Below are 13,054 nucleotides of genomic sequence, written 5' to 3' on the forward strand. Positions count from 1 at the left end.
AGTGCTGGGATTAAAGGCGTGCGCCACCATCGCCCGGTTGATTATTCTTGAATTATAGATAGTAACAAACCCCATGCTTAGTCATTGTTTTGATGTTTATTACTTGACAGTATGGTTCCTCTGTGCTTTTCATTATGAACACAATCTAAGACACAGATCTGCAGACAGGTATTCACCCACTAATTGGGATTTAAAAAAAAATAATAAAACATGTACAGATATATACAGTATGTTTTCTCTATTTCTTTTGTAGGTAGTAATCACAGCTATGTGGGTGCCAGTAGCAGAATGTCAAGAAGAGCACATTTATGCTCTGCCGCTACCAGTAGCTTATTAGACATTGATCCTTTAATCTTAATACATTTATTGGATCTTAAGGACCGGAGCAATATGGAAAATCTGTGGGGCTTACAGCCTCGTCCATCTACTTCACTTTTGCAGCCCACAGGTAAAATAATAATGTCTTTTTTTCCTTTGGTTCTCTGAAAGAACTATTGAATTTCTGGGTGTCTCATCTGAGTATTGGAATATAGTATGTTTCTCTAGTAAAATGATTTTTCATTCATGTCATATGAGTGATTTTTTTTTTCAACCTGTCTAATCCCCACCCCACCCTCCACCCCCATGTGTGTGTTCAGGATTGAACTCAGAATCTTGTTGTCCTGGGTGAACTGGACCTACAGCCCTTTGCCTCATTTTCCCTGTTGTTGCTCAAGAGTTGTGTCAAAAACAAATTTTGAATTTGTTTTTAAACCTTTGAAAAGGTTTTGGGGCTAGGGTGTGTAGCTCAGAAGATAGTAATCACCCAGCACACACAAATCCTTGTAATTGATCCCTAACACTGCAAAGAAAAACGAAGAAAGTTCTAAATGGTTGCCTTCTCTTTGTGCCTAACTGCTAGCTTGAGCCATAGGAAGAAGTACAGTTGTCTTCTTTGTGAATGGATTCAGTTTTTCAGGCCTACCTTTCAAGGGGAAATGTGTCTAAATAGAAAAACATTTACTTAATTATTCATTAAAGGAAAAATGCTTACCACTGCCATGGTGGCACATACCTGTTATAAGGATGGTAAAGACCGAGTCATGAGGATTGCTCTGAGTTTAACATTAACCTAGGCTTCATAGTGAGTTCAAGTCCAGCCTGGACTATATTGTGTGACCTGTTTCAAGAAATCAAACAAGGCTGGTCATGATAACATTTATCTTTTATTCTATCAGGTGTGAGGCAGAGACAGGTGGATCTCAATGAGTTCAAGGCTAGCCTGGTCTACGTAATGAGTTCTGGACCAACCATCAGATAACCTAGTATAAGACCCTGTCTCACACACACTTATGCATACAAATGAACATCAAAACCTGAGAAAATGTTGTAGCATAAATAATAAAAACCCAGAGACAGATTTTGTAGTTCAGCCTAAATATCAAAAAAGCAAAGCAGCCAGCCACTGGCTCTTACCTCTACCTTGGACCAAAAATGGATGAGATCCTGTCTCTACGAGTCCTGAAGACTCGACACCCCACTGAATTCCTGTCTCATCCACCTTATATTCTTCTTTCTGCCCAGCCATATTGCTCCTGTCTCCACCTCCCTAATGCTGGGATCACCTTTTTGTGAGCTCTTTTTCTCTTTTAGATATTCAATCTTGTGTAGCCCAGGGTGGCTTTGAACTACCAGAGATCCATCTTCCTGGGATTAAAAGTGCCTACCACCACCGCTTGGCCTGTATGTCTGACTAGTATGGCTGCTTTGCCCTGTGATCTTCATGCAAGCTTTATTTATTAAAACACAAATAGTATACTACTATAAAATGTGTATTAATTATCCACAGTATTTTATGCCAAAGCTATATAAGAGAAAAATATGCATTATTGTAGTAAGACAGCCATTTGTATAGTTCAGTCTAGGCTCTTTGAATCAGAGATAGAGTTGGTTTTTGTTTTGGTTTGGTTTGGTTTGGTTTTTGTTTTTTTGAGACAGGGCTTTTCTGTGTTGCTTTGGAGCCTCTCCTGGAACTGACTCTTGTAGACCAGGCTGGCCTCGAACTCAGAGAGATCTGCCTGCCTCTGCCTCCCAAGTGCTGGGATTAAAGGCATGCGCCACCACCACCTGACGAGATAGAGATTTTTTTCACAGATAGTGATTTACCATTAATGCTATTACAGTTTAAAGACAAGTTTTAGGGGCCTTTGGTATTACTAGGTAGTAATGTGCTTGCCTAGTATGTGCTAGGCCCTTGCGTCCCTCCCCAGCTTCCCGTTCCTGGGGTTGGAGAAACAACGCTTTTGTTGGAGTGCTTTCCACTGCATCCTTGGTATGTAGTGAAACAGACTGACATTCCCTACCTTTCTAAATCGTAGTATTCTATCCAACCATGATGTAGACAGGGATTTTGGTGATTTCTCAAAGCAGCAGAGCTCACACTTTCTGAACAAAATCATAGAACCTCTGTGTAGAAAACACAGAGCCACTGCAGCAGTTTGGAGGTTACAGCCTGAACCAGTTCATTTATTTTCTTAAAGCATACTTCTGAAAGTCTTACCCCTCCATTTGAAAGACTGTCTTCAGCTAGGTTCTGGGACAGTTGCTCTTCATTTATGGTTTGAGTACATTCTGTGTGAAGGTTCACTTAAATCAGTGGTTCTCAACCTTCCTAATGCTGCAACCCTTTAATATAGTTCCTCCTGGTGTAATGACCCCCAACTATAAAAAAAAATTATTTTTGTTGCTGCTTCATAACTGTAATTTTGCTACTGTTATGAATTATATTGTAAATATCTGACCTGCAGGATATCTGGTATGCGACCGCCAGGAGGGTTGCAATTCACAGGTTGAAAACTGTTGGCTTGAATGATAATTGGTGGTATGTCAAAGTCCAAATGAAGCAGGTCAAGTCTGGCTCTAAATAAACATGTATAATTGACTTAACTTTAAGAGGAACAATTTTACAATTTGATTTACAAATAGATTTAATAAATAGGTAAAATCATGTTTTTGAAAATATTGAATGTCATTGGAATGCATACAGACTATATTAACAGTAGTAGTCTTGTTCTGGAATGTTTAGTTCCAGGACAGCTAGGACTGTTACACAGGGAAACCCTGTCGTCAAAAACAAAACAAAAACAAACAAAAAGAACCAAATGAAGAGCCTTTTGGAAAAGAGAAAGACCAATAAAACAATATAAGGAGCCAAGTCAAAATAACCTGTATGTGTGTGGCTGGGGGTGGGGGGATGTTCATAAGGTTAATAAAGTCACAGAAAGAACCTTGTTTCTTTTATTAAAAAGGCTTGTGTGGAGTTTGTTAATTTCATTTCTTGGCATATTCATATTTTAATCATAAAGCTAATGGACATCTGCTATATGTCAAATTCATTGCCTGTTCATGGTCTTAATTGCTGTGCCCAGGGGATGTCATAAATGATACCAGGGTATCAAGTTGAAGTCAACTTTAAGGTATCTAGTACTAAACAGAATGAAGTAATCACATTGGTTCATCCTATGGAAGTTCTTGAATGCTAGCTTGAATTTAATCACAGTAGAGGATAGAGAAGTTTGATTTTAGTAGTGGTTTGATTTAAACTTTACTTTAGAAAATGAACAGTACTGATGAAACAGATAAATGAAAGTTTTTGACAGGATACTTAGTCTAGGGTTTCATTTCTGGTGTGAGAGAGTAAACTGACAATTTTTAAGACAAATGCTTAAAGTATATAGAATGGGATAAACTCTCAGGAATTTTTTTGGCATTAAAAAGTTCTAAGAGCTAAGGAAGTGGTCCAGCAGGTAATTAGATGCTCAAGCGACAAGAGCGAGGACCAGAGTTTGCTTCCTTAGAACACATGTGACTGTCGAGTGGATGTGGCAGCCTGCCTGTAATTCCAGCCTTTTGGAGGCGAGGACAGAAATGGGTTTTCTGCAGCCAGGTGGCTAGCTAGAGTTTGGGAGATCATGGCTCCAGAAGGTATGTGGGACTCTTTCTTATTCCCCAAAGCTGTGAGGAAACACTATAAAAGAAATAATACAGATTGAAGTCACTTCTAATTACCCTTAGAACTGTGGGCTATATCTGTTCTGGAAGTCTTCACCTAAGTGTGACTCCAAGAAGCTGGGGTGTGTGTGTCTGCTAGAAGCTGAGACTAAAGCTATCAGTAGATAATAGAACCTGGTAGTGTGGAGCTTGTGTGCAATCCAGTACTTTCCATGCGGCTCTTCTGAGCATAAAGTAATACCTGCTTTGGCCTTTAGAAAACATCCAATAGATGATCAGGAACTGAAAAGTCACACACAGGTTTGGAGTTCCAGGGGACACTGAGGAACATTGTTTTTTTGGGATAAGAAATTTATCGGAAGTTATTAATGTCATTGAAAGACAGAAGCATGGTAGAGCACTCTGAGGGGACTTTAGGCCCAAGAGGTGTGTGTGGGTCCCTTCTAACAGATTTCAGGAAAAAGGAAGCAGGAGTGTACAGCCTGGCTGTTTATGATTCCTGGGCAGCAAGGAGAGAGATGGAAGAGGGAATTCTGGGAAGGAATGTGGTACTTGAAGGATGTGGAGCAGTAAATTAGGGGAGTACACCTGTTAAACAGGTGGGGTCTCTGTCACTGGTAGTTCTCTGATGTCACCCAGGAACCTAGTAGCCTTTCATCTGTAAGCTTCATTGGGAGTGTGAGACAGTGTCTCTCATTCTCTGGTATCTGAACATCTGAGGGGGTCTGTTTGCAGGCTTGGAGATAGGCTCTTAGTAGCATCTCTTTTCCTGTAGCCACAGAGATTTCAGAATCCACTATGAGGATGGAGATGGAGAGGGCTGCTGATGGGGTGTATCTGGGGCACTGTTCCATCTGGAATTATATGTCTACATAGAAGAATAGGTAGAGCTGAGTTGATGACATGTTTGACTTCTAGGTTTTTCTTTTTCATTTTTTTAGATTGTGACTGTAAGAAGTATAGAAAGAAGCTGAGAAAAGTATTTAAAACAAGACAAAAAAACATAAGGCAGAGCAGCCTCTAAACTTTAGAATTAAGATATAATTCAGTGAAGTGATTATGACCCAGACTCTTAACTTGAAGCTTTAAACTTTGAATAAGGTTAAGATAGTTGGACCTGTGTTTTCTGTGGTAGAATTTAATGCATACTCTTAAGTTTTATGTCATCTATTTGTGTAGGTGTGTATGTGTACATGAGTGTGTGTGTGTCGTGGTGTGTGTGGAGGTTAGAGGACAGTGTGCAAGTCCCCGTGCTCTCCTTCCACCATGTGCTAGAATCCTAGGTTTGGGCCTCAGATTATTCGGCTTGGCAACAAGTGCCTTATCCACTAAGTCAGAGGAGATTCCCAACCTGTGGGTTGTAACCCCTTTGGAGGTTGCGTATCAGATACGCTACGTATTAGATATTTACGTTAAAATTTATAACAGCAGCAGAATTACAGTTACGAAGTAGCAATGAAATGATTTTATGGTCGGGGGTCACCACACCATGAGAAACTATATTAAAGGATCACAGCATTAGGAAGGTTGAGAACCACTGATACCAGCAGTCTCTCTAGGCTTGATGTATGTTCTTTTCTCATACAACGAAGCACCTTACCACATTTGGCACTTTAAATTTGTGGGAAAGAATGAGGTCATGAATGTTAAAATTTATTTATTTATTTATTTATTTATTCATTTATTTATTTATTTATTTATTTATTTATTTATTTTGGTTTTTCGAGACAGGGTTTCTCTGTGGCTTTGGAGCCTGTCCTGGAACTCGCTCTGTAGACCAGGCTGGTCTCGAACTCACAGAGATCCGCCTGCCTCTGCCTCCCGAGTGCTGGGATTAAAGGCGTGCGCCACCACCGCCCGGCATGGATGTTAAAATTTATATGAATATGGTTTTTCACTTGTTTTCTTTTGCAGCATCATATTCTCGAAAAGATAAAGATCAAAGGAAGCAGCAGGCGATGTGGCGAGTGCCCTCTGACCTAAAGATGCTCAAAAGACTCAAAACTCAAATGGCTGAAGTTCGGTGTATGAAAACCGATGTGAAAACAACACTATCTGATATAAAAGGCACAGGGATTGCTTCTGGAGACATACAGGCAAACCTGTTTTGTGCTGACCAGGCAGCTCTGGCTACCTGTGGACCTGAAAACTCTGGTAGACTACAGGATTTGGGAATGGAGCTCCTAGCAAAGTCATCAGTTGCTGGCTGTTACATACGGAACCGTAAGTGAAGAAGTCGTTTCTCCCATGAACTTTATGAAAACAACTTGACTCATTGTTTTCACTTAATAATCTATCAATGTCTCTGTTCTAGTGAGTTAAATTAAATTTTTTTTAATGTATATGGATATTTTGCTGGCAGGTGTGTGTGTATAATGTGTGTATGCCTGATGCCCACAGAGGCCAGAAAGAGTGCATTGAATCCCCTGGATCTGGATTTATAGATTGTTGTGAGTGACTGTATGGGTGTTAGTTAGGACTTGCACCTAGGTCCTCTGCAAAAGTAGTAAGTGCTCTTAACCACAGAGTTATCTCTTCTACCCTTCTTATGAGTTAAAATAGCCTTTGTTTCTCTCCATCCAAAATTGTTTGACGTTTTTAAAAAGAATTTGTGTATATGTGTATGTGCATGTGTGTGTGTGTGTGTGTGTGAGAGAGAGAGAGAGAGAGAGAGAGAGAGAGAGAGAGAGAGAGAGAGAGAGAGAAGGAGAGAAGGGGAGAAGGGGAGAAGGGGAGAATGTACAACATGTTACACTGAGAGAGAGAGACGGAGGGAGAGGGAGCGGGAGGGAGGAAGGGAGGAAGGGAGGAAGGGAGGAAGAGAGGGAGGATGTACATGGTGCACTGCACACTTCGGGAGATAAGAGGACAGACAGTTTTGTAGAGTCAGTTCTTTTAACACATGGGTCCCAGGAATGGAACTCAGGTCGTCAGGCTTTAAAATGGTGAATGCCTTTACCAGTTGAGCTACTTTCCAGTCCGATTCTAATATTTTCTTTCATATAATAGGACAGGACTTTCTTTGAACCATCAGCTCCCAATTAATGACATGGAGACTTGTTATTAATTATGAAAGTTTTGTCTTAGCTCACGCTTTTTCCCAACTAGCTCTGAAAATTTACGTTAACCCATTTATATTATTCTGCGTTCTGCCATGTGACTTGTTCCCTCTCCTCAGCATTTTCTCAACATCTAGCTGGATTCTACCTTCTTCCCAGAGTTTCTCGGGAAATCCCACCTATCCTATCCTGCCTAGTTATTGGCCGTTCAGCTAATTTTTAAAAATTTTTTAAAATGATTTTTATTGAGCTCTACATTTTTCTCTGTACCCCTTCCTCCCTCTGCCCTCCCCCTTCAACCTTCTCCCAAGGTCCCCATATTCTCTATTTACTCAGGATATCTTATCTTTTTCTACTTTCCATGTAGATTAGATCCATGTAAGTCTCTCTTAGAGTCCTCATTGTTGCCTAGGTTCTCTGGGATTGTGGTTTGTAAGCTGGGTTTTTTTGTTTTGTTTTGTTTTTTGTCTTTTTTTTTTTTTGCTTTATGTTTAAAAACCACCTATGAGTCAGTACATATGATAATTGTCTTTCTGGGTCTGGGTTACCTCATTCAGAATGATGTTTTCTAGCTCCATCCATTTTCCTGCAAAATTCAAGATGTTATTTTTTCTGCTGTGTGGAGGTCCACTGTGTAAATGTACCACATTTTCCTTATCTATTCTTCAGTCGAGGGGCATTTAGGTTTTTCCAGGTTCTGGTTATGACAAACATTTCTTCTGTGGACATAGTTGAACACATGTCCTTGTAGCATGATTGAGCATCCTTTGGATATATACCTAAAAGTGGTATTACTGGGTCTTGAGGAAGGTCGTTTCCTAATTTTCTGAGAAATCGCCACACTGACATCCAAAGGGGTTGTACCAGCTTGCATTCCCAACGAGGATTGCAGGAGTGTTCCCTTTTCCCCACAACCTCTCCAGCATAAGTTGTCATCAGTGTTTTTGATGTTGGCAATTCTTACAGGTGTAAGATGGAATCTCAGAGTTGTTTTGATTTGCATTTCTCTGATGACTAAGGATATTGAGCATTTCCTTAAGTGTCTTTTAGCCATTTTAGATTCCTTTGTTGAGAGTTCTACGTTTAGGTCTGCAGTCCATTTTTTTTTATTAGATTATGTGATCATTTGGTGTCCAATTTCTTGAGTTCTTTGTATATTTTGGAGATCAGACCTCTGTCTGATGTGGGGTTATTGAAGATCTTTTTCTATTCTGTGGGCTGTTATTTTGTCTTGTTAACTGTGCCGTTTGCTTTACAGAAGCTTTTCAGCCAGGAGGTCCTATTTATTAATTATTTATCTCAGTGTCTGTGCTACTGGGGTTATATTTAGGAAGTGGTCTCCTGTGCCAATGCGTTTAAGTGTAGTTCCCACTTTCTCTTCTGTAAGGTTCAGTGTGGCTGGCTTTATGTTGAGGTCTTTGATCCACTGGACTTGAGTTTTGTGCATGATGATAGATATGGATCTATTTTCATTCTTCTACATGTTGATATCCAGTTATGCCAGCACCATTTGTTAACTATGCTTTCTTTTTTTCTATTTGATATTTTTTTTTGCTTCTTTGTCAAAAATTAGGTGTTCAAAGGTGTGTGGATTAATATCCGGGTCTTTTGATTCGATTCTATTGGTCCTCCTGTCTGTATTTATGCCAGCATCAGGCTGTTTTCAGTTCATTACTGTAGCTCTGTAGTAGAGTTTGGGGGTTGTGATGCCTCCAGAAGTTCTTTTATTGCATAGGATTGTTTTGGCTATCCTGGGTTTTTTGCTTTTCCAAATGAAGTTGAGTACCATTCTTTCGAGGTCTGTGAAAAATTTTGCTGGGATTTTGATGGGCATTGTTTTGAATCTGTAGATTGCTTTTGGTAATATTGCCATTTTTACTATATTAATTCTACCTACTCAAGAGCATGGGAGATCTTTCTACTTTCTGGTGTCTTCTTCAGTTTCTTTCTTCAAAGATTTTAAATTCTTTTCATACAAGTCTTCCACTTGTTTGGTTAGAGTTACTCTGAGATATTTTATGCTATTTTTGGCTATTGTGAAGGGTGTTGTTTTTCTGATTTCGTTCCCAGCACTTTTATCATCTGTGTATAGGAGGGCTACTGATTTTCTTTTTAAGTTAATCTTGTATCCTCCTACATTACTGCAAATGTTTATAAGTTGTAGAAGTTCCTTGGTAGAATCTTTGAGGTCGCTTATATAAACTATCATATCATCAGCAAACAGTGAGAGTTTGACTTCTTTTCTGATTTTATCCCCTTGATCTCCTTTTGGTGTCTTATTGCTCTAGCTAGGACCTCAAGAACTATATTGAATAGATATGGAGAGAGTGGACAACCTTGTCTTTTTCCTGATTTCAGTGGGATCTCTGTGACTTTCTCTTCATTTAATTTTATGTTGGCTGTTGACTTGTTGTATATTGTCTTTATTATGTTTACGTGTGTTCCTTGTATTCCTGCTCTCTTCAAGACCTTTATCATGAAGGGATGTTGTATTTTGTCCAAAGCTTTTTTGGCATCTAATGAGATGATCATGTGGTTTTTACTTTTTAGTTTGTTTATATGGTGTATAATGTTAACAGATATTTGTATGTTGAACCATCCCTGCATCCTGGGGTAAAGCCAATTTGATCATGGCGGATAATGGTTCTGATGTGTTCTTGGATTCGATTTGCCAGTACTTTATTTAGTATTTTTGCATCAGTGTTCATGAGTGAGATTGGTCTGTAATTCTCTTTCTTAGTAATGTCTTTCTGTGGTTTGGGTATCAGGGTAATTGTAGCCTCATAAAAAAGAGTTTGGCAATATTCCTTTTGTTTCTATTGTGTGGAATAATTTGAAGAGTATTGGTATTAGTTCTTCTTTGAAAGTCTTGTAGAATTCAGAGCTGAAACCATCTGGTCCTGGGCTTTTGTTGGTTGGGAGACTTTTGATGACTGTTTCTATTTCTTCAGCAGTTATAGGTCTGTTTAATTTGCTTATCTGGCCTTGATTTAATTTTGGTAAGTGATATTTATCCAGAAAGTTGCCCATTTCCTTTAAGTCTTCCAATTTTGTGGAGTACAGATTTTCGAAATAGGAACTGATGATTCTCTGTATTTCCTCCATGTCTGTTGTTATGTCCCTCTTTTCATTTCTGATTTTGTTGATTTGGATATTCTTTCTCTGCCTTTTGGTTAGTTTGGATAAAGGTTTGTCTAATTTGTTGATTTTTCTCAACGAACCAACTCTTTGTCTCATTGATTCTTTGTATTTTTTTTTGTTTATTTCAGCTCTCAATTTGATTATTTCCTGCTGTCTAGTTCTCTTTTGTGAATTTGCTTCTGTTTGTTCTAAAGTTTTCAAATGTTCTGTTAATTCACTAGTGTGGGATTTTTCCAGTTTCTTTATGTAGGTATTTAGTGCTATGAATAACTCTTTCATTGTGTCCCATAAATTTGGGTATGTTTTGTGGTCATTTTCATTGAATTTTAGGAAGTTTTTAATTTCTCCCTTTATTTCCTTCTTGACTCATTGATGATTCAGGTGAGCATTGTTTTAATTTCCACGTGTTTCTGGGCTTTCTGTTATTAAGTATTGCTTTTGAATTCTAGTTTTAAACCATGGTGATCTCATAAGATGCATGGGGTTATTCCAGTTTTTTTGTATTTGTTGAGGTTTGTTTTGTTATCGAGTATGTGGTCAATTTTTAAGAATGTTCCATGAGGTGCTGGGAAGAAGGTATATTCTTTTATGTTTGGATGGAATATTCTCTATGTCTGTTAAGTCCATTTGAGTCATAACATCTGTTCTCTTATTTCTCTGTTCATTTTTCATCTGCCTGAGCTGTCCAGTGGTGAGAGTGGACTGTTGAAGTCTCCCACTATTAGTGTGTGGGGTTTAATGTATGATTTAAGCTTTATAAGTATTTCTTTTACATGAGGGTGCCCTTGTATTTGGGGCATAGATGTTCAGTATTGAGATTTCCTGTTGATGGATTTTTCCTGTGACTAATATGAAATGTCCTTCCTTGTCTCATTTGATTGAGTTTAATTTGAAGTCTATTTTGTTAGATATTAGGATAGCTACACCAGCTTGTTTATTAGGTCCACTTGATTGGAATATTTTTTCGCAACCTTTTACTCTGAGATGATGTCTGTCTTTGAGGTTGAGATGCGTTTCTCGTATGCAGAAGAAGGATGGATTTTGTTTTCGTATCCAATCTGTTAGCCTGTGTCTTTTTATAGGTGAGTTGAGTCAATTTATATTAAGGAATATTAATGACCAGTGGTTGCTATCTCCTGTTAATTTAGTTTTCATTGTTGGTGATGTTAATTTGTGCATTTTTCCTTCTTTGAGGTTTGCTACTATGAGACCATCAATTGTCTGTGTTTTTGTTGGTGTAGCCAACTTCTTTGGGTTGGAATTTTCCTTCTAGTATTTTGTGTAGGGCGGGGCTTGTGGCTAGGTATTGGTTAAATCTGGTTTTGTCATGGAATATCTTGTTTTGTCCTTCTGTGGTGATTGAAAGTTTTGCCGGGTATAGTAGTCTGGGCTGGCATCTGTGGTCTCTTAATGTCTGCATAACACTTAACCACGACCTTCTGGCTTTCATTGTCTCCAATGAAAAGTCAGGTATAATTCTGATAGGTCTTCCTTTATATGTATGTTACTTGGCCTTTTTCCTTTACAGCTCTTAATATTCTTTTTTTATTCTTTATGTTTATTGTCTTGATTATTATGTGTCGAGGGAATTTTTTTTTTTGATCCAGTCTGTTTGTTCTGTAAGCTTCTTGTATCTTCATAGGTATATCTTTCTTTAGGTTGGGAAAGTTTTCTTCTATGATTTTCTTAAATATATTTTCTGTGCTTTTGAGTTGAACTCCTTCTTCTATACCTATTATTTTTATGTTTGGCACAAGTCGCTGGCCCAAGTCGCTGGTGGTCGGCTGGTCAGCTCTTTAATAAACCAATTAGAAGGTGCCTTGGCTGAGACACATCTTCGCAGTGTACAGAAAGATTGTTCAGCAACAGAGAACTAAGGGGTTTTGACTGCTCAGTCTATGTTTGGCACTAAATGACACTTCACTGGCCTTGTGGATCCTGAGTTGTAGTGTTAAGAATCAGACAGTACATCTGTGTATAAATGAATGAAGATAGTTTTAATGCATGCTTACTACTGTGAAGCAGGAGTAGATGAAGAACAGCTTAGTTCTTGGGCGGTAGTTAGAGAAAGTCTCTGTAAAGAACATATTTGACCTGAGCCCTTCAGCTGGCTTGGGGAAGCAGTGTTCTGTATAAACAGGACAGAAGTGGAAATTCACTGGTACAAGATTGTCTTTGAAGGGTTGAAGGGAGACTAGCATGGGTGGGAATGATGAATAAAGCCGACTAAGAGATGAAGTCAGAGATGACAGGGTTTAACTTGGAATCTGATAAACTTCAGTAAGGAGTTTGAGCTCTCTATTTATTCAGGAAGCTGCATTGTGGAGGAAGATGTGATAACACTTCAGAGCAGAAGCTCCAGGTTTAATACCAGCCATTAGAGTGTCTTGTGTGTAGATTGTGATGTAATCTGGAGCTAAAGCCATGGTAGGTAGACTTGCTCTTAGTATGGCAGTCCTTTCTTACTGAGTGTCCCATCCTAAGTATGTAACCAGTCCTGTTCTAGATGCAGAATCTAGTCTCTTTTCGGCCAATAGGATTCAGGTCTGTCACAGTTGTAGTTATAAAAGCCTGCGTAGTTGAGAGAAAGACGGGAACTGAGAATATTTTTTTTTTGGCCTAAGCAACTTAGTGATTAGTGCTGTCCTTCACCGAGCAGCACTTCAAAGCCAAGTGTGTGTGTGTGTGTGTGTGTGTGTGTGTGTGTGTGTGTGTGAGAGAGAGAGAGAGAGACCCTAATCCTAGCACGCAAGAGGGAGCAGGAGGTCCTGAGATTAAGACTAGTTTGAGGTGTGTGGTAAAAGTTTGTGTCAGAGCGGGTAAAGTGAGAGTCGGGGATTCTGTTTGAATATGCTGTTTGTGTC

General features: G+C 38.9%; 1 protein-coding gene across 1 annotated transcript in view; it reads left to right on the plus strand.

The window, feature by feature from the left end:
- Positions 1-13,054, plus strand: part of Trim37 (tripartite motif containing 37) — a 129,787-nt gene that overhangs the window by 58,774 nt on the left and 57,959 nt on the right. Inside the window, exons 18-19 of the mRNA XM_005350477.1 lie at positions 254-448; positions 5,905-6,213. Coding sequence (XP_005350534.1) covers positions 254-448; positions 5,905-6,213 — 504 coding nt within the window. The remainder of the gene's footprint in view (positions 1-253; positions 449-5,904; positions 6,214-13,054) is intronic.

Source organism: Microtus ochrogaster, chromosome 7 (assembly GCF_000317375.1).
Source record: "Microtus ochrogaster isolate Prairie Vole_2 chromosome 7, MicOch1.0, whole genome shotgun sequence".
NCBI classification, from domain to species: Eukaryota; Metazoa; Chordata; class Mammalia; order Rodentia; family Cricetidae; genus Microtus; species Microtus ochrogaster.